At 38.8% G+C, this 24,772-nt stretch overlaps 2 protein-coding genes and 1 long non-coding RNA gene across 19 annotated transcripts; 1 reads left to right on the top strand and 2 right to left on the bottom strand.

Annotated features, from left to right (window-relative positions):
* Nucleotides 1–244: 244 nt before the first annotated feature.
* Stim (stromal interaction molecule) lies at nt 245–20,175 on the top strand. 3 transcript variants are annotated; one of them, XM_031970968.2, is made up of 12 exons: nt 247–448; nt 6,318–6,890; nt 7,505–7,644; nt 7,717–7,836; nt 7,911–8,023; nt 8,105–8,220; nt 8,293–8,462; nt 8,549–8,692; nt 8,771–8,938; nt 9,030–9,294; nt 9,582–9,656; nt 15,773–20,175. In XM_031970968.2, the coding sequence occupies exons 2-12, from the start codon at nt 6,683–6,685 to the stop codon at nt 16,303–16,305; spliced, it is 2,052 nt and encodes a 683-aa protein (XP_031826828.2). In that variant the 5' UTR covers nt 247–448; nt 6,318–6,682; the 3' UTR covers nt 16,306–20,175. The 3 variants fall into 3 exon arrangements, with proteins under 3 accessions (XP_031826831.2, XP_031826828.2, XP_031826830.2); XM_031970971.2 differs by lacking the exon at nt 6,318–6,890 and having other exon boundaries at nt 245–448; XM_031970970.2 differs by lacking the exon at nt 247–448 and having other exon boundaries at nt 6,683–6,890; nt 7,565–7,644.
* Nucleotides 1,137–6,394, bottom strand: crm (cramped chromatin regulator). 8 transcript variants are annotated; one of them, XM_076367891.1, is made up of 11 exons: nt 6,243–6,394; nt 4,767–4,834; nt 4,287–4,692; nt 3,735–3,998; nt 3,466–3,669; nt 3,194–3,384; nt 2,613–3,110; nt 2,363–2,524; nt 2,146–2,289; nt 1,737–2,066; nt 1,137–1,648 (listed from the first exon to the last, which is right to left on the bottom strand). In XM_076367891.1, exons 3-11 carry the CDS (start codon nt 4,489–4,491, stop codon nt 1,355–1,357), a joined length of 2,292 nt encoding a protein of 763 aa, XP_076224006.1. In that variant the 5' UTR covers nt 4,492–4,692; nt 4,767–4,834; nt 6,243–6,394; the 3' UTR covers nt 1,137–1,354. The 8 variants fall into 8 exon arrangements, with proteins under 8 accessions (XP_076224006.1, XP_076224007.1, XP_076224002.1 ...); XM_076367892.1 differs by lacking the exon at nt 6,243–6,394 and adding an exon at nt 5,386–5,593; XM_076367887.1 differs by having other exon boundaries at nt 4,287–4,834.
* On the bottom strand, nt 10,100–22,619 carry LOC116424491 (uncharacterized). 8 transcript variants are annotated; one of them, XR_012998661.1, is made up of 5 exons: nt 22,370–22,619; nt 22,223–22,277; nt 18,776–21,413; nt 15,993–16,319; nt 10,100–15,911 (listed from the first exon to the last, which is right to left on the bottom strand). It is a non-coding gene; the product is annotated as an uncharacterized LOC116424491 (long non-coding RNA). The 8 variants fall into 8 exon arrangements; XR_012998665.1 differs by having other exon boundaries at nt 18,776–21,121; XR_012998666.1 differs by lacking the exon at nt 18,776–21,413 and adding an exon at nt 16,844–16,959.
* Between the last annotated feature and the right edge of the window lie 2,153 nt (nt 22,620–24,772).

The following is a 24,772-nucleotide window of genomic DNA, read 5'->3' as shown; positions in this document are numbered from 1 at the left end:
TATTCCATCTTCGACTCGCGCACCCCGCTCGATCGCGCCACTAATTTCAGCCTGTAAATAAACATCAATCTCGATCCTATTCGAGTTCGATCCGGTTCCGAAAATCATCGATAACCTAACATCTCGCCTGGAGACAATTTCCATGACCATCAATAACCGGGCCCGTAATGACCGTCATAGTCATAACGAGCGTATTTCCCGAGATTATTGTCTGAGGAATCTTTTCTTCTCGCATTCCTCGGTCGTATTGCTCTTGCAGTTACATTGTGTCCGCCAACGACGTCTGTTAATTCTGTTGTTCATTTTTTTTCTCTCTCTCTCTCTCTCTCTTTCGTTCTTTTTCTTCGAGTTTTTGTATTTATAATATAACCTCTATTTTCGTATTATTCTCGTCGGAAATTCAACGCGATCGCTCGTAACGGCGCGACGCTGTTTTAAGCGGCGATACGTAAGTACCCGACGGCTATTTTGCATTTTTTATTACGGTTAGCGTGTGTCCGGCGAGTCGCGGCGGCAGCGCGGTGATCGCGGAGAGCTTCCGAGAAATGAAAAACGATTTCCATAAGCGACAGAATTTCTTCGGTCTATTCCCATGAAGGAAAAACTTGTAAACCGGGAATCCTCGCTGTGCGTCGACTCTTTCGACACACGTATAATTAATTGCACGGGATTGCAACGCAATTCCGTCCGTTGTGTACGAAGGCTTGACTAAATGATTCCATAAACAGCCGCGGCCACGCGTCACCTTCGTCGGTTGGACAAGGATGGGACGATCGTGTTCTCGCCGGCTATATTCTCCTCGCATATCCGAGATGCCTCCGATAAATCTTTTTTTTTTCCATAAACGTCCGATGAAATATTCATAAAGCGTCCGTGGGCGGTTGAATACACAGAAATCGAAGAAAATTTTGTCGCGGGAAATTAACGCGACGACCGTCGGCCGTAAGGAACGGTATTAACACGTATCCACGGGAATATTGTTGCTACAGTGGTTAACGACTAGGCGTTAAGCGTCGTTGTACACGTTACGTCTTTTATACATAAGTTCGCTGGCTGAAAAAGAGAATAAAATGATCGTAGGATCAGGCGTGTGGCGATGGATAGATTGAAGGTGATCGAACAAATTGAACATTACATGCTGTGAAAAAAATTCTGTAATTCGCTTGTGTATCTCGTTTTTTTTTGTTTCTTTTTTTTCATTTATAGTCGTTTCCACGATTGTGTGACGTAGTCAATAATGTCGATATCAAACAGATAATTACACGCTCCGATTGTAAAATATGATTGAATTCGTATGATTTAAAATAGACATTTTCTTTAAAACTTCTATAAAATTAGGTCAACCGTTACACTATTATTTTTTACTGTCGTCCGACGCCATCTGCGACGCGAGGTTCGCAAATTTCGCCATGTAATCCACGCTGTTCTCGCCCATTAGACACTGCATATGCGAGACAACCTGAAATGAGTAATAGAACAAGCGATCTGTGAATGTGTATTGATAGAGAATTGAAATAAATTGATTTATGGTATTTACGTCTGACGATGGACGAGTATCTTCTACGTGGTCGCTGTTGTGGCTCCGCTGTGAAATTTTCATGGGGGATTCGAGCTGCCCTAAGAAACTACTTAAGGAAAAATCTGCCACCTACAATTCAATTTAGTATAATTGTTATGATATAATAAACGACGCGTTGCTTGGACGAAAAATATTCACTGAGAAGCTGAAACATTACCTCGCTGTTCAACCATTGGTGCTCCCCTTCCTTAAGAATTTGCGTAGCACTGGTTATAATCGAATTCGTCGGTTTCGAGTCCCTCGCCACTTCGAGTTCATCCAAAAAGATTTTCTCCGGTGTCACGCTGATATGTATGGACGGCTGTTTATCGTTTTGTTGCTCGTTGTTACTTAAAGGTGCATCATTTGGTTTGCTAGTCTCTTGGGAATTTGTCGTTATGTCTTCTGGCGTGTTACTCGACGCAGATATTATCGGTAATACCCTTTGCACGACGAGACTCTTTTGCCTTACGGTTCTTCCCCTTTTACAGAAGCGCGTCTTGAACTTCTATATTCCATGAAATACGATATTATTTGAAAAGATGAATTTATTTTCTTGAGAATAGTGAATATGTTTAATGGCTCACATCCAGCTGTGTTTTAAATGCATCGGGTGTACCAATTTTATGGTAGGTTTGCGGAATGAGAGGTCTTCTGAAGGTTGATTCCTTTGTTGAAAGCATGCGAGATGAAATTACGGTTTCGTTGCTTCCAGAAGTGTTATCGTATACCTAAACATGAATTATAATTAGTTTATTTTATGAACTGTATCGTTAAATATGAAATTTCAGAGTTTTATCTTACTTTGCTATTCCCATAACTGTGCTTCGCTATTGATAACAATTTTTGCAAAGTCAGACATAGACTCTCATCTTGCAGAGTACAAGATGGAGACTCTCCGGTGTGCTGTTCTCGTGGATGCCAATCCCACCAGTATTCCAGAGTAATTTTTGATTCACGACCGAACTGAAAAACTTGGAAAATTAGAAATGATGCATTTCTATGAACTAAATATATTTGCTGTTGAACACAATTTGGAAGAAAATATATGTACCATCAAAAAGAGGTCTCCTACAGTGATAGTGTTTGCTTCCTCAACATTCCATCCCTTTCGTATTCTTTCAATGGTTTCCCTTCCTGGGAATCTATTCGGTTCAGTTGGCTGTTGTTCTGTAGACGATTTTTCTGCAACATTAATTATCGACGCTTTTTCTGAAACACTGCTGCCGGATTCTATCAGATCTACGTCACTGTTGCTATCTGGGAGCATACAATTGTCTTCTGATTGATTCACAGACTTTTTGTCTACTTTGGTCCTCTTGATTCCTTTCTTTCCGACACCTTTTAAATCTTGTACAGATCCTAATAAATCCAATCTAGAACTTTTTAGTCCCAGACGGTTTTCATAAGAATTTAAGCTGACACTGTTACTGGTGAGGTATTCGCCAAGATTTACCATTGGTAAAGTAATTTTGCAACCCTCTATTGGTGCTACTCGTAACAACCTGGTATCTTTCATTTCATTTGTGATAGTATTCTCTATGTTAGAGGACTGTAATACATGTATAGGAGTTTCCTTGACAATTTATAATGAAAATGGCTTAATATTGATAATATATTTTGAAATAAGGATACTGTGTTGTATTTTGCAGGCCTCCATCTTTGTTGCAAAAATATTAATAAACTGGACAACCGTCTTTGTATAGGTAACAAAGTTCTTACTCTTGGATTCATGGATGATGCTTGTACTTGCCACCATGCCATATTATTACGGGGTCTTAATTCAATTGTTATTCGAGATGGCAGTTTGATTTCTTCTTGCCAATCTACAAATTAATTAAAATCGTCAATAATACATTCTTAATTATTTAGGACATATTGTGTTATATTTAATGCTCTCAATGTACCTTCCAACTGATTCAATTTTCTTAATGCTCTACATATAGGAGTCTTAATTCTCATAGTTTTTCCCCTAAGTCTAACTTGTGTTGAGCCCCAGTAGACTAGTTCATTTAGTTTCAAATGTACTTTCTCATGTATCCTAGGTAATTTCCTTCTAAGCTCGCCGTAATTAATTAAACCATACAACTCTTGGGAAGTTTTCTTCAGATCTTCAAATAAAATATTTTAGTATTAATTCAAACAGACAAAGTGTAAAGTTACTTTAGATGATTACCTTCCGAAAATTTCAAGTGTTTCGAAATTTTCAGCCATGTTCTATAATAAAAGTGCCTAATCTGTTCTTTATTTTTTATCATGATATCCGGCAAACCCTTCTTCTTCCCTTGACACAAGAAATAACTCTGAAGAGCATCAAAGTCTTTCCCATATTCGTTTAAAGCTTTGAAAAAGGTATTCTTGTCTTCCATGGACCATAATTCGCAAGATCTCTTCAAGGCTCTTACTTTAACATCTGCATTAATTTCCTCATCCTTGGTATCTAAAAACAATTGCATATGAGAACCTACATATTCATCGCTTCGCCATCAATACATGTATTTATCTTTTACAACATTGTTCTCTGTAACCTGAATAAATATACATCCGTAATCAATTCATTAATCCACTAGCAAGGTTAAACCCTATCTCATCAACATAAGAATTCTTTTTTTACAAAGTTCCAAGCGAAACTTTATCTCGCGTATGACTCAATAAGCCAAAGAGAGACATTGTTATCACGCGAGGAAGTAAATACAAATGAAACGGTACAAAGTCAAAGGATATGAACCTTTCTTCTCTGGATTATTATTGTCGCTAATGTCCAGCTTCATTTTTTTAGTGCCCCTGACAACACGAACTTGAGTGTTCTTGGTGTCTATGACCACCTTAGCATCAGAACAATTCTGTACACTCTGGGGCGCGTTTTCCTCCTTCTTGGTCCCCGAGCTGGTTCCCGGACTCTCGCACTCATCGTTTTTCGCATTGCTCTCCATAATGATATCTTCGACGAGTCAGTGAACCACTGACAATCTCATAAGCCCGAACTCTCCTCATGTGTCCTGAGTGTTGAAACTTATCAGGGCAGGTAGCAGCAGCACGCCGATCGACAACATTCTCAGTCGCCGAAGAAAAACACGTCCGCCGCGTATCACAACATCCGTATCATTATTTTTCGGTGAACTTGTATTGGAAATCTGTGCTACAATATGCACGACTGAATTAATCGGTGGATCGGTTCGTCGTGGAATCAACACGATTTTCGTTTCACCTTTGACTCGTGATCGTCGTTCCGTTCCTAAGTAGATACGCGCGAACGCGAATCTCCCGAGCCTGTATCTGCCGAAGATTTTACAGAATTAATTCGTTCCACGGAAACGTTCGTCCAGCGAGTGCGGAAAGCCGCGTGATATTGGGACTATTTAATGGTGAATTTTCGAACAGATACGATCGGTATGCACCTCGCACTGTGCGTTCTACGAACTGCAGTTTCGAGCGTGTTTCGAAGCAGATTGGATGCCTGGACGATAGGAAATCTTTCGATGGAAACATCGCTGGACGCGTTATTTTATAATAATAAATAATAATATCGTCGAATTACTGGTTCAATCGTAGCGGAGGTAACGATAATTCATCGAAGCGTCCCCAACGAATTCGAACATTTTCAGTGGTCGTATTGCGTAGTAGACTCTTGGCAAGAAAACATTCGAATCAGAGATTTAATCGTTGACCAAGTCGACTCGAAATTTTGATTAAATATGGATAAATTCACGGTTTAGATAAAATGCTTCGAGTTGAAAATTATGAAAACGAAAATTTACTATTTGTCGGATGGACATGAGAATTTGGATCATGATGGGAAATTTTATTTTAACCGAGCAAGTAGGTACCTGGCAACTATGTCATTGTGTAAATGTTACGATAAATTTATATTATTATACTTCTCGTTACTCATTATTCGAACTGGTATCTCGAGCATTCGTGAAAGGTTATTCTAACCCATACTCGACTACGAACGGATATTATTTAAACAATGTACAGATTAACCCCTTCAAAGTGGGTATAGCCAATATTTCTTTAATAAAGCGTGCTAAGCATATTTCAAATTCAATTCTATTGAATTTTAGTCGATAATTTGTAAAACATATATATATATGTATATATGCATAATGAAAATAATTTACTATAATTTGTTACGGATAGAAATTAAGTTACACGTCGACAAGTGCGTCGAGTAAATTTCACGTTACAGAGAAACGAATTTATTTTGGGGTTACGCTTAGAAGCCCTTTTACACGTTACGTAGTTCTCAGCGTCGAGTTTGCGAGCCAGTGATCGAAATTTGATTTTCATGGTCGCAAACGTAGAACTGTTATTTTATTCTAAAATAAGAATCAACGTAGCGACAACTCCCAGAGTTTAAAATATCCAATTTTTCATCGAATCGGAATACAATTGTCATTCGGGGGATAAGAGGCAAAACTCCATTGACAAAATGGTGCAACGTAGGTAAACGCGACAACGGTACTTTTTCACGTGTAAACATAATGGTTTTACGTAACCGACGTTAAAATAACCGTGCACAAAACGGTATTTCAAATACGATATAAAAATCGACGAAATAAAAACGAAGAAATGATTTTCGCGCTGCATTGGCGCTGGCAATGCTTCTGCGAGAAGTGCAACGCCAGGCCAATGAGAGGACGGATAGGTTGTTGCACGCGACCAATTGCGGATTTCCACTCACTTGCACGCAGAAAGTTGCACCAATGTTGGTTTCCAATCTAAATTAATTATTTTCCGGAACGTTGTTCGTGGGCAGTGGCCTTGATAGGAAAACCCGATTCTGTCCGAGCAGTGTACTTAATTAATAAATCGATCGATCCGCTTGAAAAAAAGCGATCCCCCGGCCGTTGACCGACGTGTCAGCCTTGATGGAGCCAGCGACAACTGTGTGGAACTTAGTGATGGGGCTGCTGTAATACGGTGGTTTAGGTCGCGCGTGTTATGCACTCGTCAAATTGTATCGCCACCCCGGTTTCGATAACTATAACCTTGAGTGTATTCACTATTGCGGGACTACGTCAAAGGTGACAACGGGCCAAGAGTATTCGGCTTTATTCGACTCTAAGCAACTGCGCAAGGGGGGCGCGAGGTGTCGGTGACAAGGTGTAACTTAACCTTAAAATGCGAGCATCCGTGATCAGCAATGTGATTGTACTGTTCGGGCTGCACATTTTGTATTGGTGTTGCAACGCGGTTGACGCGAGCGGCGGAGCCCTCGACGCGAGCCCGAACTTCCAGCCCAGCTCCTCCGGAAGCTCACATTCCAAACTCTCAGCATTCTCCGCCACTCTGACCGATGGACTGGCTCAGGCTGTGGCTCAAGAAGCTGGTAAATTTCCCCTTAATAATATGTCTAATGTTCTCATCGTTGTACCGACATTTCTGATTTTACATTTATCGTGTGTCGTCCCCTAACTGGTCGCCCGATACATTCATCGAATCATTCATTCGTTAGATCTTGTGCAATGCTTCTAAACGTTTCTGTATCTTGCGTTCATACTCATGATTGGGTTTCATAGAGATGATACTGAGTTTCGTGGGGATGTATTCGGAATCCATTGTTTTGTTTCATTATTCTCATGTAAAATATATGGTGTTTGCTTCTAGCGTGAATAAGTGTTCTTTGGTTGTCTGTTTTGAAGTAAGTTTTGTTTCAGTTGAATCGTTTCGTCGATGGTGTAAGCATGAAGGAGACAAATGTGTTTATGATATGAAAAAATTAATATAATGAGAATCCGGTATCCTATTCGTTCGACAATAAAAGAGTTGTACTAATAACATTCGTATTAACAACATGTGACTGAGTTAATGCAATTAAACGAAAGGCTTATTGTGCGTAATTGACTAAAGAAATGCGATCTTAATCGAGAGACATCCGTGATAACAGATTAAATGTGATCATAAACACATACAATCAAACGTAGGCTATTTAATTTATTACAGGTTCCGATACTTGTAACGATGACCTAGCTTGTCTCACAATGGCTTCTCATGATCGACTAGGTTTAGAAGCTATCAAATCGCTACACAGTCAACTAGATGATGATGCCAATGGAAATGTAGACCTATCAGAATCAGATGATGTGAGTGTGTTGTTGACCTTTCACAATGTATGATATATTTTAAAGAATTGGAATGTTATATCTTCTTTGTAGTTTTTAAGGGAAGAATTACAATATGAAGCTGGCTATGAGAGAAGGCAGAGGGCATTCCATCATAATGATGATATGCACATCAGTGTTAGAGAACTTTGGGAAGCCTGGTTAAGGTCAGAGGTACTGTTGGCAAACATGTATTCATTTGTTTACTGATCTGCAGAAAATTACTTTTTCAATTTATTTCTTTCTAGGTCCACAATTGGACTATAGAGCAGACATCAGAATGGTTGTCTACTAATGTAGAGCTTCCTCAATATGTTCCTACTTTTATACAACACCGTGTAACTGGTGCTACACTTCCAAGGTTGATGTTTGATAAACTACATAGTGTTTCTCAATTTCCATGCCCCACACGACACTTCATATGGAACTGTTTATTTTTCAGGTTGGCTGTAAACAATATGCACTATCTAAACAATGTTTTGGGAATTAAGGATCCCATTCACAAACAAAAGATTGCCTTAAAAGCTATGGATGTAGTTCTCTTTGGACCACCAAAAGGTACAAGGAATCATTCAACAGTGTTGTGTATGTTGAAAGATTTTCCTTACTAATTTTATCATTTAATTGTAGATACTGGTCATAGCGTCAAAGATTTGATATTGATAACATTATTATTTGGAGCACTTATTGGCTGCTGGTACGCGTATCAGCAGAAAAAGAATTCACAGAAACATCTTCACAGAATGATGAAGGACATGGAGAGTTTGCACAAAGCTGAACTGGCACTCGAAGACCTGCAAGTATGTTATCTTCTTGCACTGTTATCTATCTGTTACTCAAAATATTGATCGAGTCGATTACTATCTTCGTGTATTACGGTTTACAGAAAGAATTGGAAAGAGCACGAATGGAACAAGAAAGTGCTGCAACGGAGAAACAAAATCTAGAAAAACGTTTGCAAGATGAAAGTATGGGATTACATGCTTCTTACTCGGATCTTGAGGTTTCACAGTTGAAAGCAGAAATTGAAGTAAATATCATACAATCCTTTATTATTAGAATCACTAATTATTTTCCTCGAAGTTTAATAAATTTTCACGCGTTACAGATGTTGAAAGCTCAGTTACAACGCGCGGAAGGTGAACTGGAAGATAGATGTTGGTCCCCACCTCCAGGGCTGCAGCATTGGTTACAGTTAACTCATGAAATTGAGAACAAGGCGTACTCGAAGAAGAAGATATCCGCGGAAAAACAATTGCAACAAGCACGAGAGGCTGTAAGATATTAGCATTTAATTTGCATTTAATTTGCATTTAATATTTCTGTGCCGGAGATCTTTATATTATTCTTTTCATGTATGTCACCAGTGCGAAAAATTGCGAAAGAAACGATCGAGCTTAGTGGGGGCCTTTGTTTCAACACACGGGAAATCAATTGACGAAGTTGACAAAAGTATCGTCGAAGCAAGGACTGCGCTGAACGAAGTCACCGCGGAACTGCAGGAAAGAGTGCACCGTTGGAAGCAAATCGAGCTTCTTTGTGGTTTTAACATAATCAACAATAATGGTCTAACCTATTTAGAAGCTGTTCTCTACAGAGGAACACCTAACGGCAGAGGTCTTGGACTAAGAGGTATTTAATTGGAGAATAATTATTAAAGATTAAGATTAAGATTTGTTAGACATAGAATACTGATCAAATAAATAATGGTGCATTGCCAGTGTATTTTTTAATAATACATTTGTAGGGTTTTAAAGTGTCTTGGTTAGGTCTTTGAGGAATGAACTTCAGTTTGTATTACAGTATTGGTTTGATAACATGACAGTTTGGAAGTAACATTCCAATCAAGCTCTATTAGTGAATTCCGACTCGGTCACAGTAAATTAATGTGAATAATCGTCTATAATTGATGATTGTAGGTCGACTCAGTAGCCAAGATGACTTAGATGACGAAACAAGCTCAATGTACTCGCCTTCCACATGCGGTGCCGCAGGTAAGCCGGAAACGGACTTCCAAGAGCATTTAGATTGATATGCTCAATTTGTATATTCTACTGTAACTTTATATAAAACTTAAGTGCCCGTGTATCTACCATTCTATCTCACGTGAATGATGCCTTCAAGAACGATAATTTACTAACTCGTTTGTCTTCCTAGTAGTAATTTGGGTTTTTTTTTGTGAAATTAATTTTCCTAAATAAACCTCTGTATGAAGTAGGTGCTCGTACAAATTAAGCGATCATTCGTACACTTGCACAGATGGAATTTGAAGTTTTTATGGAAGTTCGACATGTAAAAAGTTTGTACAAAATTGCAGGGAAGAGTATGAATTTTTTATAAAAATGTTTTAGATTGAATTTTGTATAAATTTTGAACTTGCACTGTTAAAAGATTCCCAGAAAAGGTTGCCTTACAATTCTCTGACACGCAATGTGGGGAAAACTGTTTTCCATGAATATAACGTGTACAATTTAAATTATTGATATAAATTTAATAATGTACTTATTATTTCTATAAAGGAATAATTAAAAATATCTGTGGAGGGTGCCAATGATACTGTAAATTTAGATAGTTTATGTCACACATTACAGGAAAACTTGTATTTTGCTATATATATTTGTTAAACAAAGTTTTTCATGATGGATATTACTAAAATTATTTTTTATAAATTAAAAAAAACATGTACATATAAATGTATATAAATTGAATTGGAGTTCCTAAATAACTACTATTAATAGTAGAATTTATTCGAAGTTTCTTTTTTTTTTTTAAGTAATAATTGTTGAGAAATGTTAACTATTTGTACAAAAAATACATTATTGAATGTATTGAAATTGTTTTTTGTTGTGTGACCTCCTGCCTATGTTGCAGAAATATATTGCAACTGTTGTGGGTCAATTGTTTTGTTGTAGAATAATTTTCAAATTTCCAATAGATTTATATATTATCTTTCGATACACTAATCCTAATTTAATAAAGATTTTAAATAAGAGTATGTATTTATTTTTGTTACGCTGTTTTTTGAATTATTTGATTAACAGTTGCCACCATTTCATTCTAGGGGAAGAAGACAATTTGTTTAGTAATTTGGAGTAACTTTTAACAATTTAAGATTGAAGACCTTGAAAATCGGCACATATCAATTTCTATACGGAACATGTTGCGAAATTTATGCCGTTTGTTAAATGTAACTGTCAAAGTAATGTGTGACCTAAATTTATATTTGCGATCAGAACTATATATGGCTTTTAGAGAAATATTTACAAAATGAAACTCATGTGGAAATAAAAGTGAATTCTCTAGCACATGACACTACCCAATTAGCATTACAACAATTGACAGCCTTTTTATCGAATTTATCAGGATGTGTGCAGGAAAAGGGAGGATTAAAACTCTGGAATGTTCCCCTTTCCTAATCTCGAGATTTGTCAGGTTTTACCACAGAATTTTATCCACTTTCTGAAAACAATGACAAATCTTTTAATTTATTGTTAATGCGCCAGTTTGTATATCACATACAATTTAACAAGTAGCAACATTATTACACTGATAAATTGTGTTGTTTTTTTGCAACCATGTACTCACATAAACATTAAGGAGTTGGGCAGGTGACAGTTCATAGGGAAACATGACATATTTTTGTAATTCACATTTTTATAAATGTTCAAAAAGTGAACGGTTAGGGTGAAAGGTTTGTTAATAACAATGTGAGAAGGCATTGATACATGGAGATCAAGTGGTTCTTATAATGTGATATTTTTACAAAAAATTGTCATCGTAGTAGGAATTGTATGCTAACTAGAAATTTTCCATAGATATCTGTTTTATCGAAAAATTCACTATTAAATCAACCGCAAATCGACTGAAGATTTTGAGCCGATCCAAGCAGACAATGGGTCTCGACAATATTTCAAAAAAATCTATTCAATTCAATATATTCAATCACCAAGAGATTCTCTGTACATATTTTTCGATAAAATCTACAATTTAAACAATATCTCTAATCTCATGGACAGTTGCAACGACTCTGAAGTTTCTTCGATTACCAATCTATATTAAACATCGATCTATATCTCTCTTATGACTTCAATTCTCGCGAATCTGAAAATTCTTGTCCCTGAATCACGAGGATCATTTATAGTTTGCTTCCTCGGCTCGTAGGCAGCAACAACGAAGACGGGAGAGCGTGCCACGAGAACTTTTCTCGTTTCTCAATGAAATATTAACCTATTCATGTTCAGTTCCTTTAATAGAACTTTCGAGAGATTTTTCATCGACACCGAAAGGCCGAGCCAACCGTTCCTCCCGTTCTCGAAAAGACGCACGTTCCGTTTTGCCAGACCAGCGGAAAAGCTGTTGCACAATGCGTTCTTTATTAATAGTTCGAATTAAAGCGAGCCGAGCATCGGAATCCGATCTTAATTGGACGATGGTGGCCGCGTGTCATTCTGGAGGTGCCATTTCTCGTGCAGACCGAGCGGACGTACAGACAGAAATCGAACGGACCCTAGGAGTAATTTTAAACGAAAGCGTACGCGTATCAACGCGGACGCGTCGGCTCGGAAACCTTTTCGTTACCGAGTCCGATATACCGTCCTTTGATCTATTATCAATTCGACCATGTGATCGTGTGCACACTGGTGCACTCGCTATGAGCAGTGTTTCTCAATCGATATCCAATTGCGTCGTAAATTTCGCACAAAATTCGAGGAAACTCCTAATCGAACCGTCAACGGTAAATTTACATAAATTACGATATACGTTGAGGTACATTGCAAGAAACAAAATCGGGTAGAATGCAAAAAGTGCATGAGAATGTGCAACACGTGGTTAAATAACGCTGACAAAGCAGGGAGGGAGGATCGTCGGAGAGTGGGAGTAACGTCCTTAAATTAGAGCAGATTTCGAACAGCGTCTGCGACCGTAGAATTTGGAAGGAACAGTACAGTCTGAAAATTTCTAGTAGCAACACAGTTTTAGAAGAAATGGTGATTCGAATCGTCGAGAACGACGTGTATTGAAGTTCTTCGATAATTCTCGTCTGTGATACGTTGATGCAATAATCTCTTTCGTTTAAAATTAATTGTAACGCTCGAACGATTAAGCGACCTGTACTCTCTCTCTGAGCTTCTGGGATTCTCTTAACCGGGGAATCCGTTGTGACGGATCATGCCAAGAAACGAAATCTATTTCTCCGGGGATACACCGTTAACCGGCGCGTCACGTTTAATATTAGCATCAATTAAAATTAGATTCGACTGTATTCGACCGTGGTTTTTACTCGGCTGCAACAATTCCCGAGCGTTGTTCAATCCCGCGCGGATCGCGTGTGGCAATCGCCGACAGCCTCTTCCCCCTAGGCCCGAGCGTTGCCAACGGGAACGAGCGGAGCGTTATTGGTCGGCGGTTCGGGTGCGACGCCTGAATCGTTGTGTCGCTGAAATAATTCAGTACGAACAACGAATTGCTAAATGGAAGTGACTGATCTCGGATTGTTTTCGTTTTTTCTGGATTTTTTGGAAATTCGGTGTCTCGTTGGGAGTGACAGTATATGTATAGATAAAATGAAAGATATATGTAGTGTTACTGCTTAATTGGGATATCGAATTTTCGGAAAAGAGAAAATGAGAACTTTCGAGATAAGGATTATAGTATATATATGTTATACTGTACTATATTATATAATATATATTATATTGTAGTATATACATTATACTATATTATAGTATATTATTCTATACTATATTATATTATAGTATATATATTACACTATACTATATTATATTATAGTATATATATTATACTATATTATATTATATTATATATTATACTATGTTATATTACCTAATTGAATGTTCGCTCGAACCGACGAAGAGACAGCGTTAATTAAACCGTATCTTAAGTACTTAATTAGATGCTATAAACCTCGGTCATATTCTGGAAAAGAAAAAATGGGGTCACCTGCATTCGAGTCGGCAGTATTGTTACGTTTATTCTCTACTTTGTTAATCTCTGTTGAAATTATTGTTTCGCTGTGTTTTATAATTCCGTTGTTGGAAACGAACTTCTCCCTTCAATGTTTGTACCCAGAACGTGTGAACACCGGAATCTGTAAACAACTCTCAGACATATTATGATATTTTATCTCCAACCCCCCACCCACCCAGATTCTGTACAATATATATAGTTCGCAGTGAATAAATCAAGCAATATGCAGGAAACCAAGAAACCATTAAGTCTTGTTCGTATGACCTAAGCCGTGTGTTTCTCTCCGCTAGATCTTATGATTGATTACGCGTTCGAGTATGTAATTTTAATTCCCCCGCTGGAATTGTCAATGAATTACGCCGCTGTTGTCGCAATTCTTTTTTTCTGCCACTGGTCTTGAATTTCTAGAACAATGCCATCGATTTAAAATTTTCAATATTATTCAATAATTACAAATCTTTGTTTTTTAAATATAATATTATAATGCTTGAAAAATGTTCCTCAATATTTTTTCATTATCTCCTAACTTTGATTAGTTTCCTTGTTCTCCAGTGTCAATTAAATTGTTTTCCAATGTTATCGTTTGTTTCAACTGCATTGATTAAGATTGATGATTAAGACTGCATACTCTGCGCAATAAGCGTCGCGATGGTTGCAAGTGGTAACGATTATTAAATATTTTTGAGCTTAAGATGTTCCGTCGACTTAATTTACGTTCGCTTTTCTCAACAATAAAGCGTCAGCTTCTCGTTTAAATAATATTTTCCTCTGACAAAGACGGGACGTTTGAAGTATTCGAAATACGAAAATGACGAAAGGGTCGAAGGTTGTATAGTTGTTAAGAAATCTGCGATATCCACACGAAACACACGTGGCCCGGCTGCATTTTCTGGTAAAGTATGAAATGTGCGCTGCATGTTCACTCCCCGATCACCGTAGCTCTATCAACGATTGTTCTCCGAATGAGCATGCAGAATTCTAATGACCGATATCAGACAGCCTTCCGCATATCTTAATTCTTACCAAGATGTTTCCATGTATTTACGAATGCACATATCTCCCTTGATATCCGCAGCGACTAAACGCAGCCATTACAGTAACAAAATGTGTATACATTTGTAGACGTTTATTTATAGAAACGTAACCCGTGGAACAGGTCTGAAACAGTATGTAAATTTCATTACCTTGCGTACAGAGTCTTATGGAATATTTCACTTAAATCATCAAATATTATAATCAAATCTGTAGAATACTTAACAGGAAGCTTGAGTGAATCACTGGTCGTTTCATTCATTTCCTAACGTATGTTTCTATAAATGCACTGAAATTATTGCAAATGATTCTTTCGACAATCTCAAATAAACAGCAGAGAGGCATCAATCAGAAGCTAATTAAGAGGAGATATAGTTCACCGTATCTCGTTTCTACATCCGCCGGCTATGTGGCTTTTTGTGGGACTCAACCTTGCACGGATTCGTCACCGAGGAGGAAGCATGAGCATTACGATTTCGTGAACTAACAAAGACGAATATATTGTAAATATTTATAGTATGCGATAGGTGCGAAAGGTCTATTGTTTCTATGCAAATCTCCATTTCGAACGTTACTTAAAAATTCAAAGCGGTTTCCAAGACCCGAGTGACTGTAACCGTTGAAAAAAATTGTTCAAAGCGTAACATAAACTTTTGGCACCGATCCAGCGCAATGTCGAACAGGCATCGGTAGATCAGCATAAAAAGATCAAGCCCGAACACTGGAAACTAACTCCATTCAAGTTCCTTCATATTGACAATCGTACATTTTAAGAAATCATCAGGAACATATCAAATATGTAACATTGTAGGCTTCTCTCGACCAAATGATGAATCTTAAGACAATCAAGTTCAGTAAGCTCAAACTCTAAATTTACTATATACATACAAATTCTAATCAATTCAACAAATCTTCATCATTAGAGGGTATCCCAACTTTCCACATAGAGCCACCCTTTGTCGTACCATCATAGGACACCTGTACATGTACCAAATAAACCATTGGAATACCCTCGTCGCAGAGTTGCCTACAACTGCAGCCCGCAACGACCAGTGTCCTCCCAAACGATGACTTTTCTCCTGACCCGCAGGTACGCTGGACAGTGTAACATGGAAGGAGTCGTCCGCGCCTCCAGACTCGTCCAGCAGCGAGACAGGGAAGGACACGCCGCCGGAGAGCAACGTGGTGCACTTCACTGTGGGCGAGGGTCCGGAGGAGCCAGCGAAGTCCTACAGCAAAGACAAGACAGGGATAGTTCGTTCCTACAGTCAGGACACCAATATGCTGTTGGCCATAGACGACAAGACTACCTCAGCATTCCTGTCGAAGACATCTTACTCGGAGAACTCATTGGACTCACCGGTCCCGGAGAGGCCAGCGCAGCAGCAGAAAGCGGCGGCTGGTCAGCCGGCGGTCACCGCGGCGAGCACAACGACTGCGATGACCACAACGTCGTCGGGCAGCCTGAAGAAGTCAACGAAGGAGCTGCCGACGGTGTCCGTGGACGAAGAGACGCTGTCCACCGACTCGAACTCGACCACGGACAACGACGAGCTGAAGCGGCGGCGACGGAAGTTCCCTCAGTTCCCGCCGTTCCGGAAGAACAAGGCTAAAGTCACGTGATGCTCGTCGTCATGCTAGTCATAACATAATCGTGCATCGTTTATTCCTTACTTAACGCTAACTCTTACGATTAGTTGGTAAACCGCGACGTGCACTTAACAATTAATCTTCGAGAACCGGTTGATCAATGATTTAGCGATTAGATACTGCCGGGTATGTACATATACGTTCACAGAGACACGGACATACATGGCGTCCCATTTCGGTCTTCGCACGAGCAGTCGGCTGCTGATCTATTCGCTGTGCAAATGGAACTCAGTCTGCTTCGAGAAGCGTCTCGGTTAGGTCGCAGGTTTTGTTATACTGAATGACCTTGAATTTAGAGCAATATAATTTAAACAGATACTTTCCAACGTGGGTTACATGTGTGATTAAACAAAAGGTTGTCTTGATGGTTTGGAATCACAGTTGGTAGAGTTGTGCTCATCGGGAGACGTTCTCCTTGAGGCAGAGTGAGTTCTGCTTTTAACATTTTTTGAATAATAAATAGCTTGGCAGGTGATTGCCAGGTAAGACTGAAATGGGACAACTCCTATACTTGGTAGAGAGGTATCTGTAGTCGTGTGGAACACATGGGATTGGTTGGTCCTGTGAAGGATGCGATTTGATCACTGGTGCATCGTTGCTCGTTTAACAGCTTGGCTCACTATTGGTCTGAAAAAGATTGGAAGGGTTGAAACAAGTCTTGTGTATTATGGATAAGATTGTAATTTTAATTATTAATTATTGAGATCAAAGGGGATGCAATCATGAGTATTCAAGGGTTGAGTTGTCACGAGGATGCACCAGTATCAGACTGACCAAATGGCAATTGTATGATGATAGAAATAATTGTTAGTCCAGATGGTCAGTAAAATTGATCCCAGGACCAGCTTGAAGAGAAGTGTATTTCTATCAGTGATCGTGTTCCACACAGCTACTGTCGCATAGGATGTTTTTGGTGCCCCGGTGTGCTCCCATTTTGCCAAATGTTTACTTTGAACCGCGAACCAACGAATACGGGTTGGCCGAGACACCACCAAAGCGACGTCCGACCTAGATAGCTAGATTGTTAAGCTCATGATACCGAAATTGTTCAGCTAAGACAATATCTTGGCACAGGGATGGGCGACCAGTTGAATCCTAAGCTGAAAACAGCTCTCTGTCTTCCTAATTTTTTTATGCTCACTCTCTCTCTGTCTCTCTTTATCTCTTTTTCCTTCTCATCAGCTTTTCTAACAGTTCTTTTTACGTTCCTTTTTATTTAGATATACGTTTTTCAGTATTTGACGTTATTACGGCTGTGTAAGAGGTAGAAGCTTCTAGAAACATACTCCTAGTGACAACATGAACTAGCAAGAGGGCTTTTTCTTAGGGTAGCACTCGTAGAAGTCAGTATACATTCAAATTTTATGTGATCTTATTTAAAGTCTCTTTGAAGAGAAAGAATCTCAATTGGCTGTATTAGGTCTCTTTTTTTAAATTAAATGTTCTTGGTGTTGCGTGTCTTCCACAAACAGTGAAACTGTCATCAGATGGATTTCCTTTTGAGTCTCTTTCTGAAGGAGCAAAGCTAAATAGTCTAGGTTCTCCGACCACTTTTGTTGGTAAGATTTTTTTATCATAGTATTATTATAAATTTATTGAAATGTACTCAGCTTATTATCACAGTGCTTCCGCAATGAATATGGCTAGGTCTAGTGATCATGGAGAAGTTATAAAAATGTAAATACATAGAAAATATTTGTGTTCTCATGATTACCAGTTCTAGTAATATCATCAATTTTGATACTTTGATCAATGTACGTGCTTTACACGAGAAGTCACAAGTAACTGCTGTTCTGAAATAATATCTAAAGTGCCGGTATTACCAGAAAATAGGGCAAGAAAATTTTCGTTGAATTTTCTCAATTTTTCTGAACCACATTTCAAAGTGTTGTGTCACTTCTTCGTCGTCCAGTTTCTCTGAAGGCCAGTAAAATCTATCCATGAACTTCCAAGAAAGTATTTTTCCTGTTCCTCTGTGACTAGGCCTAAATCAAATGAAATTATGCAACCGCTGACAGGTTTCTTTTTGAGGATCATTTGAACGGACAATTTCCAGTGTCTAGCATTATCATTCAAGGTATTGTCGATCTCCCTTACTTTGATTCATAAACGTTTATCGCTTAATTATCGCCCATCCCTGCGTTGAATCCTCCGAGACACGTTCTCAGTCAACAAAAATGAAATTCTGACACACCAAGGCTCCCTGTTTCTGTTTCCCTTCACGATGATATTACTGGTTAGTACGAATTTCTGGTAATCGCATGGAATAGAGTCTGCCTAACACATTTCAATGACATTGCGATATGCCATGAAGGTCAATGCCTTGATGAATTTCACGTGTACGTTGCAATTATCGTACAGCTGCAATTTCAATGCAACGACCTTGACAACATACTCCATAGTTATTGGAGTCAACGAGTTGAACTCCATTCTCTATAATTACCGAATCTTTTTCCCACTTGTTTTCCTTTTCCATTCGTCTGTCTTCAGGCTTCCGTCGTTGTACAGGCTGAGCACAAATTCGAGGCTCTTCCGTAGTTTCAACTTTTCGTTTCCAGCTTTTATCCATGCGTTTTAGGTCTCTTTTTACGTAAGCGAATTTATTCTCTCGGTTCCAACGAATCCGGTCGCTTCAGTTAAGTTCACCGCTTGTTCCGCTCGAACCCAAAAGTGTTCCACTTGTGAGGCGACCGGTATAGTCAACCGAGTCCCCGCGGCCGCGCCGTATGAAACAGAATTCCACTCAGGACTTCTTGGGTGTTTCTGAGAAGCTGGGAATGCGTACAACGTGCGAGCACGTGTTCCAAAGTAACCGATAAACCGTATACGATAAGGACAACCGTCGAAGCGTATTGGGTAATCCGGTGGACATTATTATGCAACGCACTATTTAATTACATTGGCATCGAATTTTGCACGGACATCTTTCCCTCGGATACAGGTTCAAACGTTTTTGACACTGGAACCACTAAATGAGTCAGAATGACCCGTTTCTAATTTCTTCTTTTAAAGTTACTGAAAAAATTCAGAAGTTCTTAGAAATTACTAAATAAATTGATTTGATAATATATAAATTAAAATGTAAATAATCAAAACGTTATTAAATGTATTTTCATAATTTCTGCGAGAAGATAAAGGAGGATCATTCTGAGTGTCCAGTAGTTGTAGCGTTCGAATGATTTTAGACACATTAAGAGTGTAAAAGATGTACGAGTGACACGATGGTCAATGTATTTATAATATGTATGTATATATATCAAAAAAGTTTCTATATCTTTAGATTGCTGTTGCTGGTTAACGTCCCAGAAAGTTAATATTCCGTACAAATGATTTGAAATATCATCCATAGGATTACCCGATGAGAAAATAAATGATTAGTCCTACACCGAACCAAGTTTCTAATCCTCTGTGGTCCAGTGACATTGTCGAGGTCAATGGAATTGTAAATAGAGTATTATAAAGCAATAACTCGTTAGAGTTCTCATTTTATAAACAAATTTATAAGTATTATTAGATTTATAAATGCAACAATGTTCAGTCACGGGCTGGAAACTCAATGGGACCTCAGAGGATTGCGATCGCAACGGAGACGCGACGAGAAAACGATTTGTGCTTGCCCCGTACGCAGATAGCTTCAAAATTGCGTTCGCGACTCTTCGATTGAAACGAGAAAAAAAGGCATTTTGTAGTCGCGTTGTCCGACTTTTTAACACGAGCGTCGTTTAACCTTGAACATTTTTTTTTTCCTTTTTTGTTCTTTTAAACGTCTCGACCATTTTATCGCGACACCTTGTTGTACTTCACTTTTAGAAGTTAGAGAATAGAGAGTTAACTTATTGCTTCCCCCCCGTTTATCTGTCATTATGTAATTCTCTTGTTTCCTCGTCGATGGGGATCGACGACAGAACCATGATACAGGATGAAGTGGTTTCCTCCTTTCGTATCTTAATTTTTTTTTATATATATTATATATATATTATTTATACATATATATTATATATGTAAGAAATGTATATGTAATATCGTATGTACAGAAGCTTAAACGCGGTGAGGCTGGAACTCTCTGAAACTTGTATCTACACGTAAGAGGTATAGTGTGATAAGTATTTGCGTGAGTTATACATCGATGTTGTCACAGAATGTGTGTGCAATTCGTACAGACAAGTCTGACAAGCCTTTACCTCAATCGACCATCCATGCATTAGTTTCTGTTCGCCAGATGGAACTTGGTGGAGGATCACCGTAAAACTGGCAGTGTCTTTACATCATGATTTCCATTCAGTTAACAAACACTTCCTATCGTTGTTATAAAATCAGAAGCTGGCCACATAATGTAACGACAATGGCTTCATACTGTTTCAATACTATCATCGCATGTTAATCTCTGAAATCTCAGTATTAAACATTTCTTACCCAGCATCCAGAAATTTAAGGTTAACGTACTTCAACGCTAAAACTACCAAAGCAGACTGACTTGTCTCTGATTCTTTCTAAAAATCAAAATGTTACCATAGGATTCGAAGCTCTAATTTTTGTATCTATAAACACAAACAATGATTCGACACGTCCGGTAGTTCTAGCGTTAAGTCAAGACGTTTCTGTTAAACGTACATACAAAAAGAAATGTTGAAACAATCCATTTTTACTTGTCAAGATGATACTGGATCCACGGATGGTCGAGATGAGAGCTTGTTGATCGATTTAGTTTCATTTGGTTCCTAAAGCACGCTCGCGAACCACCCTCAGGGAACCGAAACCAACTTCCGCTTTTGATCTTCTCTTGTGCTACCTGATGTACCCATTTACGATGTATTAAGTTGTCGTGTATTTCGATTTTATTTCGCTAAGATTAGTGGATTTGGTTGACCATTGCGAATTATCACCGTATGCCACGCTTCACTCGAAGCGTTTCTCACGCGATGACGCGCATTCCTTCTTTTTTTTTCTTTCTCTCTCTCTCTCTCTCTCTCTCTCTTCCTGTACCGGCTTCTTACTGTCCGGGTTGACATTTAGCTCGCTCCCTTTCCCAACCGGCTCACTGACACATTTCTATCTCAGGATTGATTCGATTTAAGCAGCGACTAAGAACGACGAATTAATGACGGCTGGCTGAGTTAGGCTTACCTTGGATAAAGGTCGTTCGATTTCGAAAGCAATATTTATAGAAAGTTTCTGATTTGAGGGAACGACATAATACAGGAATTTTAATGAGCCATAAAAATAGGAAAAATGCAAATGCTGTACTCCAAGGATAAAGTACGTAATAATTTCAAACAAGGCTATATAGAATTAAATTCATGACAGTGTGGTTTATAAATGTTAATGTTAGTGTCTTTTGACACCTTCGGTAGAAATAGTGTTAACACATTCAGTGCCACATGTACCATACGTGGTACAGAATTTCTGTAAGAGAATATTTTTAAGGGATGGTCAAGAATAGTATACGTTACAAAACAGAGAGACCATAAAGAAACAATATCAAAATATATAAAAATGACCAAGAACTTGAATGTAACTTAATATTTCATTCTCTCCGTGGCATGGAACGTGTTAACCAAAACAAATTGGAACTGCAAATTTCAGTTGACAATTGAGCCACTGATTAGTCAAATCGGTTGACTCCATAAAACAGAATATAAAATAATGCAGTAGTGTATATTGATTCTGGAAATTTCTCTTTAACAATTACTCTTCCTGCAATAATTAAAACAATGATGTGCCTCTGAGAAATGATTCAAAATTTTGATTCAACAATACACAAACTGAATTGTAAATCAAAGTTTTAATAGATACATTCTTGGAGTTTCCACAAAGGACTTTTAAAAAGACAATTTATTACTGAGTAATTATAATGTTAAATCAAAATTCAAATAAATAGGATATATTTTACCTTATTGCAAAGTTTGCCATTTTTCATCCAAAAAAATTCTTCTCATTTAGCAATACTAAAACCAATAATGTCAGTTATTTCAAATATAATTAGTTCAAAGTCTACGAAATGCATTAGTCATAAAATATTCAAACTAATGAAGCTTACCGATTTCATTAATGAGCGGATTAATTAGGATACGTTCCGTCAGATTCGGACAGTTGACTGTGAAAAATGAGCGGGAATCCCCGAGCTCCACAGAATCGAACTTATCGAACATCGACTCGAGCGACCTCTGTCGGTAACTCGAACGCCTTTCGAATTTCCCGCCATCGTCGTTGACGTTCAACCGAAAATTCGCGACGTTTAATCGGAGAATGCTCGTCACGCGGACCCGACGATTGTAGAAAGTGAATTATATAAGAACGTACGCCGCGTAAAAGAGCAACAGACAGAGAAAAGACTCGCGTAGAATTTCATGGACCAAGTTCAATTGATATCCGAAAGTGGATCGCGCGTTGGGGGGTGTCGAAACGATTTTCTAGGCTCAATTATAAATAGATAGTTGTACGGGAGAAATTGTGATTAAGGGTTTAGAGGAATTGCGGGGGTTGTAACGATCGAGAGGGATTCTCGTTTTTAAAAGTATTCTAAGAGATGATGCGCTTACCGAGATCCAGTCGATCGAGATTTTATGAAGATGACGATGCTTCTTTTCCAAAAGGGACGGGAGGGGAAGATTCACGAGAAAGTTCTATTCTTGGGGTCGAAGAGGGTGAGAGTAAATTTTCTCTGTCTTCCCGCCTTTTCGTTTAACCCTTAACAATCTACTTTTGGATCGTAAGTGATCACATCCAACAGATCATTAGGAATCTTGGATATTAAAATGAATGCTACATTATACAGATTATAAATATATAAGTCATTTAGAGGAATAATTTATACGAATGGATATATTTGAAAGACCGTTGGACGATACTGGATTGTTAAGGGTTGAACCGTTACATTTCTAACTTGATGGAACAAACATGGCCGCGAGCCATTCAAAAGTGAACCGTTTACACACACTGAAAACTTGTCTCCGAAGCGTAATCCTTGAGCCGTTCTCTGCACCACGAACGTTTCCGTGTTCGTCATTCGCTAGAATTTTTCTTCCTGTTCTCCTCCCCCCGAGTAAACAGAAAGTTCATTCCCCCGATGGTAGAACACTGTGCAATTCGACTCTGCGGATGAGAACGAAAATGAAAATGGAACAGTCGGAGCGTGGACCGTCCCTCGAAACCGTGTGTGCCGTCCTCGGACAAGAGCCACGAGGCTCGTTCGACGCAATACCGATCGTTAAAAGTAATGTGCAATTTTCAGATTTTATAACGAATCGTTCGCTCGTTCGACGGGTGTGTAACCGGGCCGACCATCAGACCATTGTTCGAGAATAAAATGTGTCAGCTTCGTTCCCCGTGTCTTACTTCGTGTTGACCCGTCGAGTACCATTCTGGAGACTCATTTCTCCCCTTTCTCTCTTCTGTTTTCATCGAGACACCGCGTCATTACCGCTTTTAATCCTCTCATTCGCGAGACTCGCGGTGATCCCGAACTCCCGACCGCCAGTCGTTCAGCGTTTTTTAAGTGTGAACCGTTGATTTTTTGATAAATTCCCCTTTTTTCTAGAACAGTAGCGACTAGCGAGCCTAAATATTGCTCGAAGAACTTCCCCTGTAGCGATAGAACCACGAAAAAACAGAGAGAAACTCGGCAGGCGTTGGCGGGTGAGTAATCGTCGCGCCGACAAGATGGCGGCCGTGGCCGAACTAGCATGCCGCTTCGAAGAAGAGAACAGAGATCCGCGACGATCGATGTTACATATCACGCTCGAATTTAGATATTTCAGTCCGAACGGGTTGAACAGGTCACTCTGTGTAATCTGGGTCGTAAACTGGACCAAGTCGATGATTTAGTCGTGTTTGTACGGCGGAAAGTTTCACTCGCGTTAAGTCATTTTGCCCCAGTATGCTCGTTCGCGTGCGATATTCGCAGCAAAACGTTTCATTTCTTTTAGTACACATGTTTATTAAACAGATGTTTATCGATGCTGTCAAAAAGGCTTAAATATATTATTCTCTTGAAGATTTCAATAAGAGAATTATTTTCATCGACAGTTTCAATTGTTCGTGGGACAAAATGGGTTAAACTCGAAGTGGGTCGAGAATTTCGAATTCTAAAGTAGAATACCGCGGAGTTTATGGACTCGCGTTACGAGTTGTTTCATACAGAAAGTTCGATGTGTCGAGGAGGGTCCGTGGCAAGAGCAGTTCGTCCGTTTCGAGGATGAAGAGTACTTAATGGGTCGGGAGTAGAAACGATTGTCGTTTAACCCTTTGCGGACGAACGCGATGAAACGTTCATATTTGGAAGACTAAGTCACAGATAAATAATTTAACACTGAAACTACCGAATAACATTTCAGAATGTTAATTCTGCAAGTATTTGGATTAACACTAGGTTTACGGAACGCGTCAAAACCTTCAAATCTCTTGAAGGTTTCGTACATTTCAAAGAATCTTCGTGCGCAAA

This window comes from Nomia melanderi, chromosome 5 (assembly GCF_051020985.1).
Source record: "Nomia melanderi isolate GNS246 chromosome 5, iyNomMela1, whole genome shotgun sequence".
NCBI classification, from domain to species: domain Eukaryota; kingdom Metazoa; phylum Arthropoda; class Insecta; order Hymenoptera; family Halictidae; genus Nomia; species Nomia melanderi.
This window is presented reverse-complemented; position numbering and strand designations above follow the sequence as displayed.

Excerpts from the sequence above, each read along its gene's own strand:
- crm (XM_076367887.1), bottom strand. The coding sequence starts at position 4,491 with ATGGAGAGCAATGCGAAAAACGATGAGTGCGAGAGTCCGGGAACCAGC. Across the intron at positions 3,999-4,286 it reads TAATAATCCAGAGAAGAAAG|ATACCAAGGATGAGGAAATT; the intron begins GTTCATATCCTT and ends AATTGTTTTTAG. Across the intron at positions 2,525-2,612 it reads TAGGAGACCTCTTTTTGATG|TTCGGTCGTGAATCAAAAAT; the intron begins GTACATATATTT and ends CAAGTTTTTCAG.
- Stim (XM_031970968.2), top strand. The coding sequence starts at position 6,683 with ATGCGAGCATCCGTGATCAGCAATGTGATTGTACTGTTCGGGCTGCAC. Across the intron at positions 7,645-7,716 it reads ACCTATCAGAATCAGATGAT|TTTTTAAGGGAAGAATTACA; the intron begins GTGAGTGTGTTG and ends TCTTCTTTGTAG. Across the intron at positions 9,295-9,581 it reads CAGAGGTCTTGGACTAAGAG|GTCGACTCAGTAGCCAAGAT; the intron begins GTATTTAATTGG and ends TGATGATTGTAG.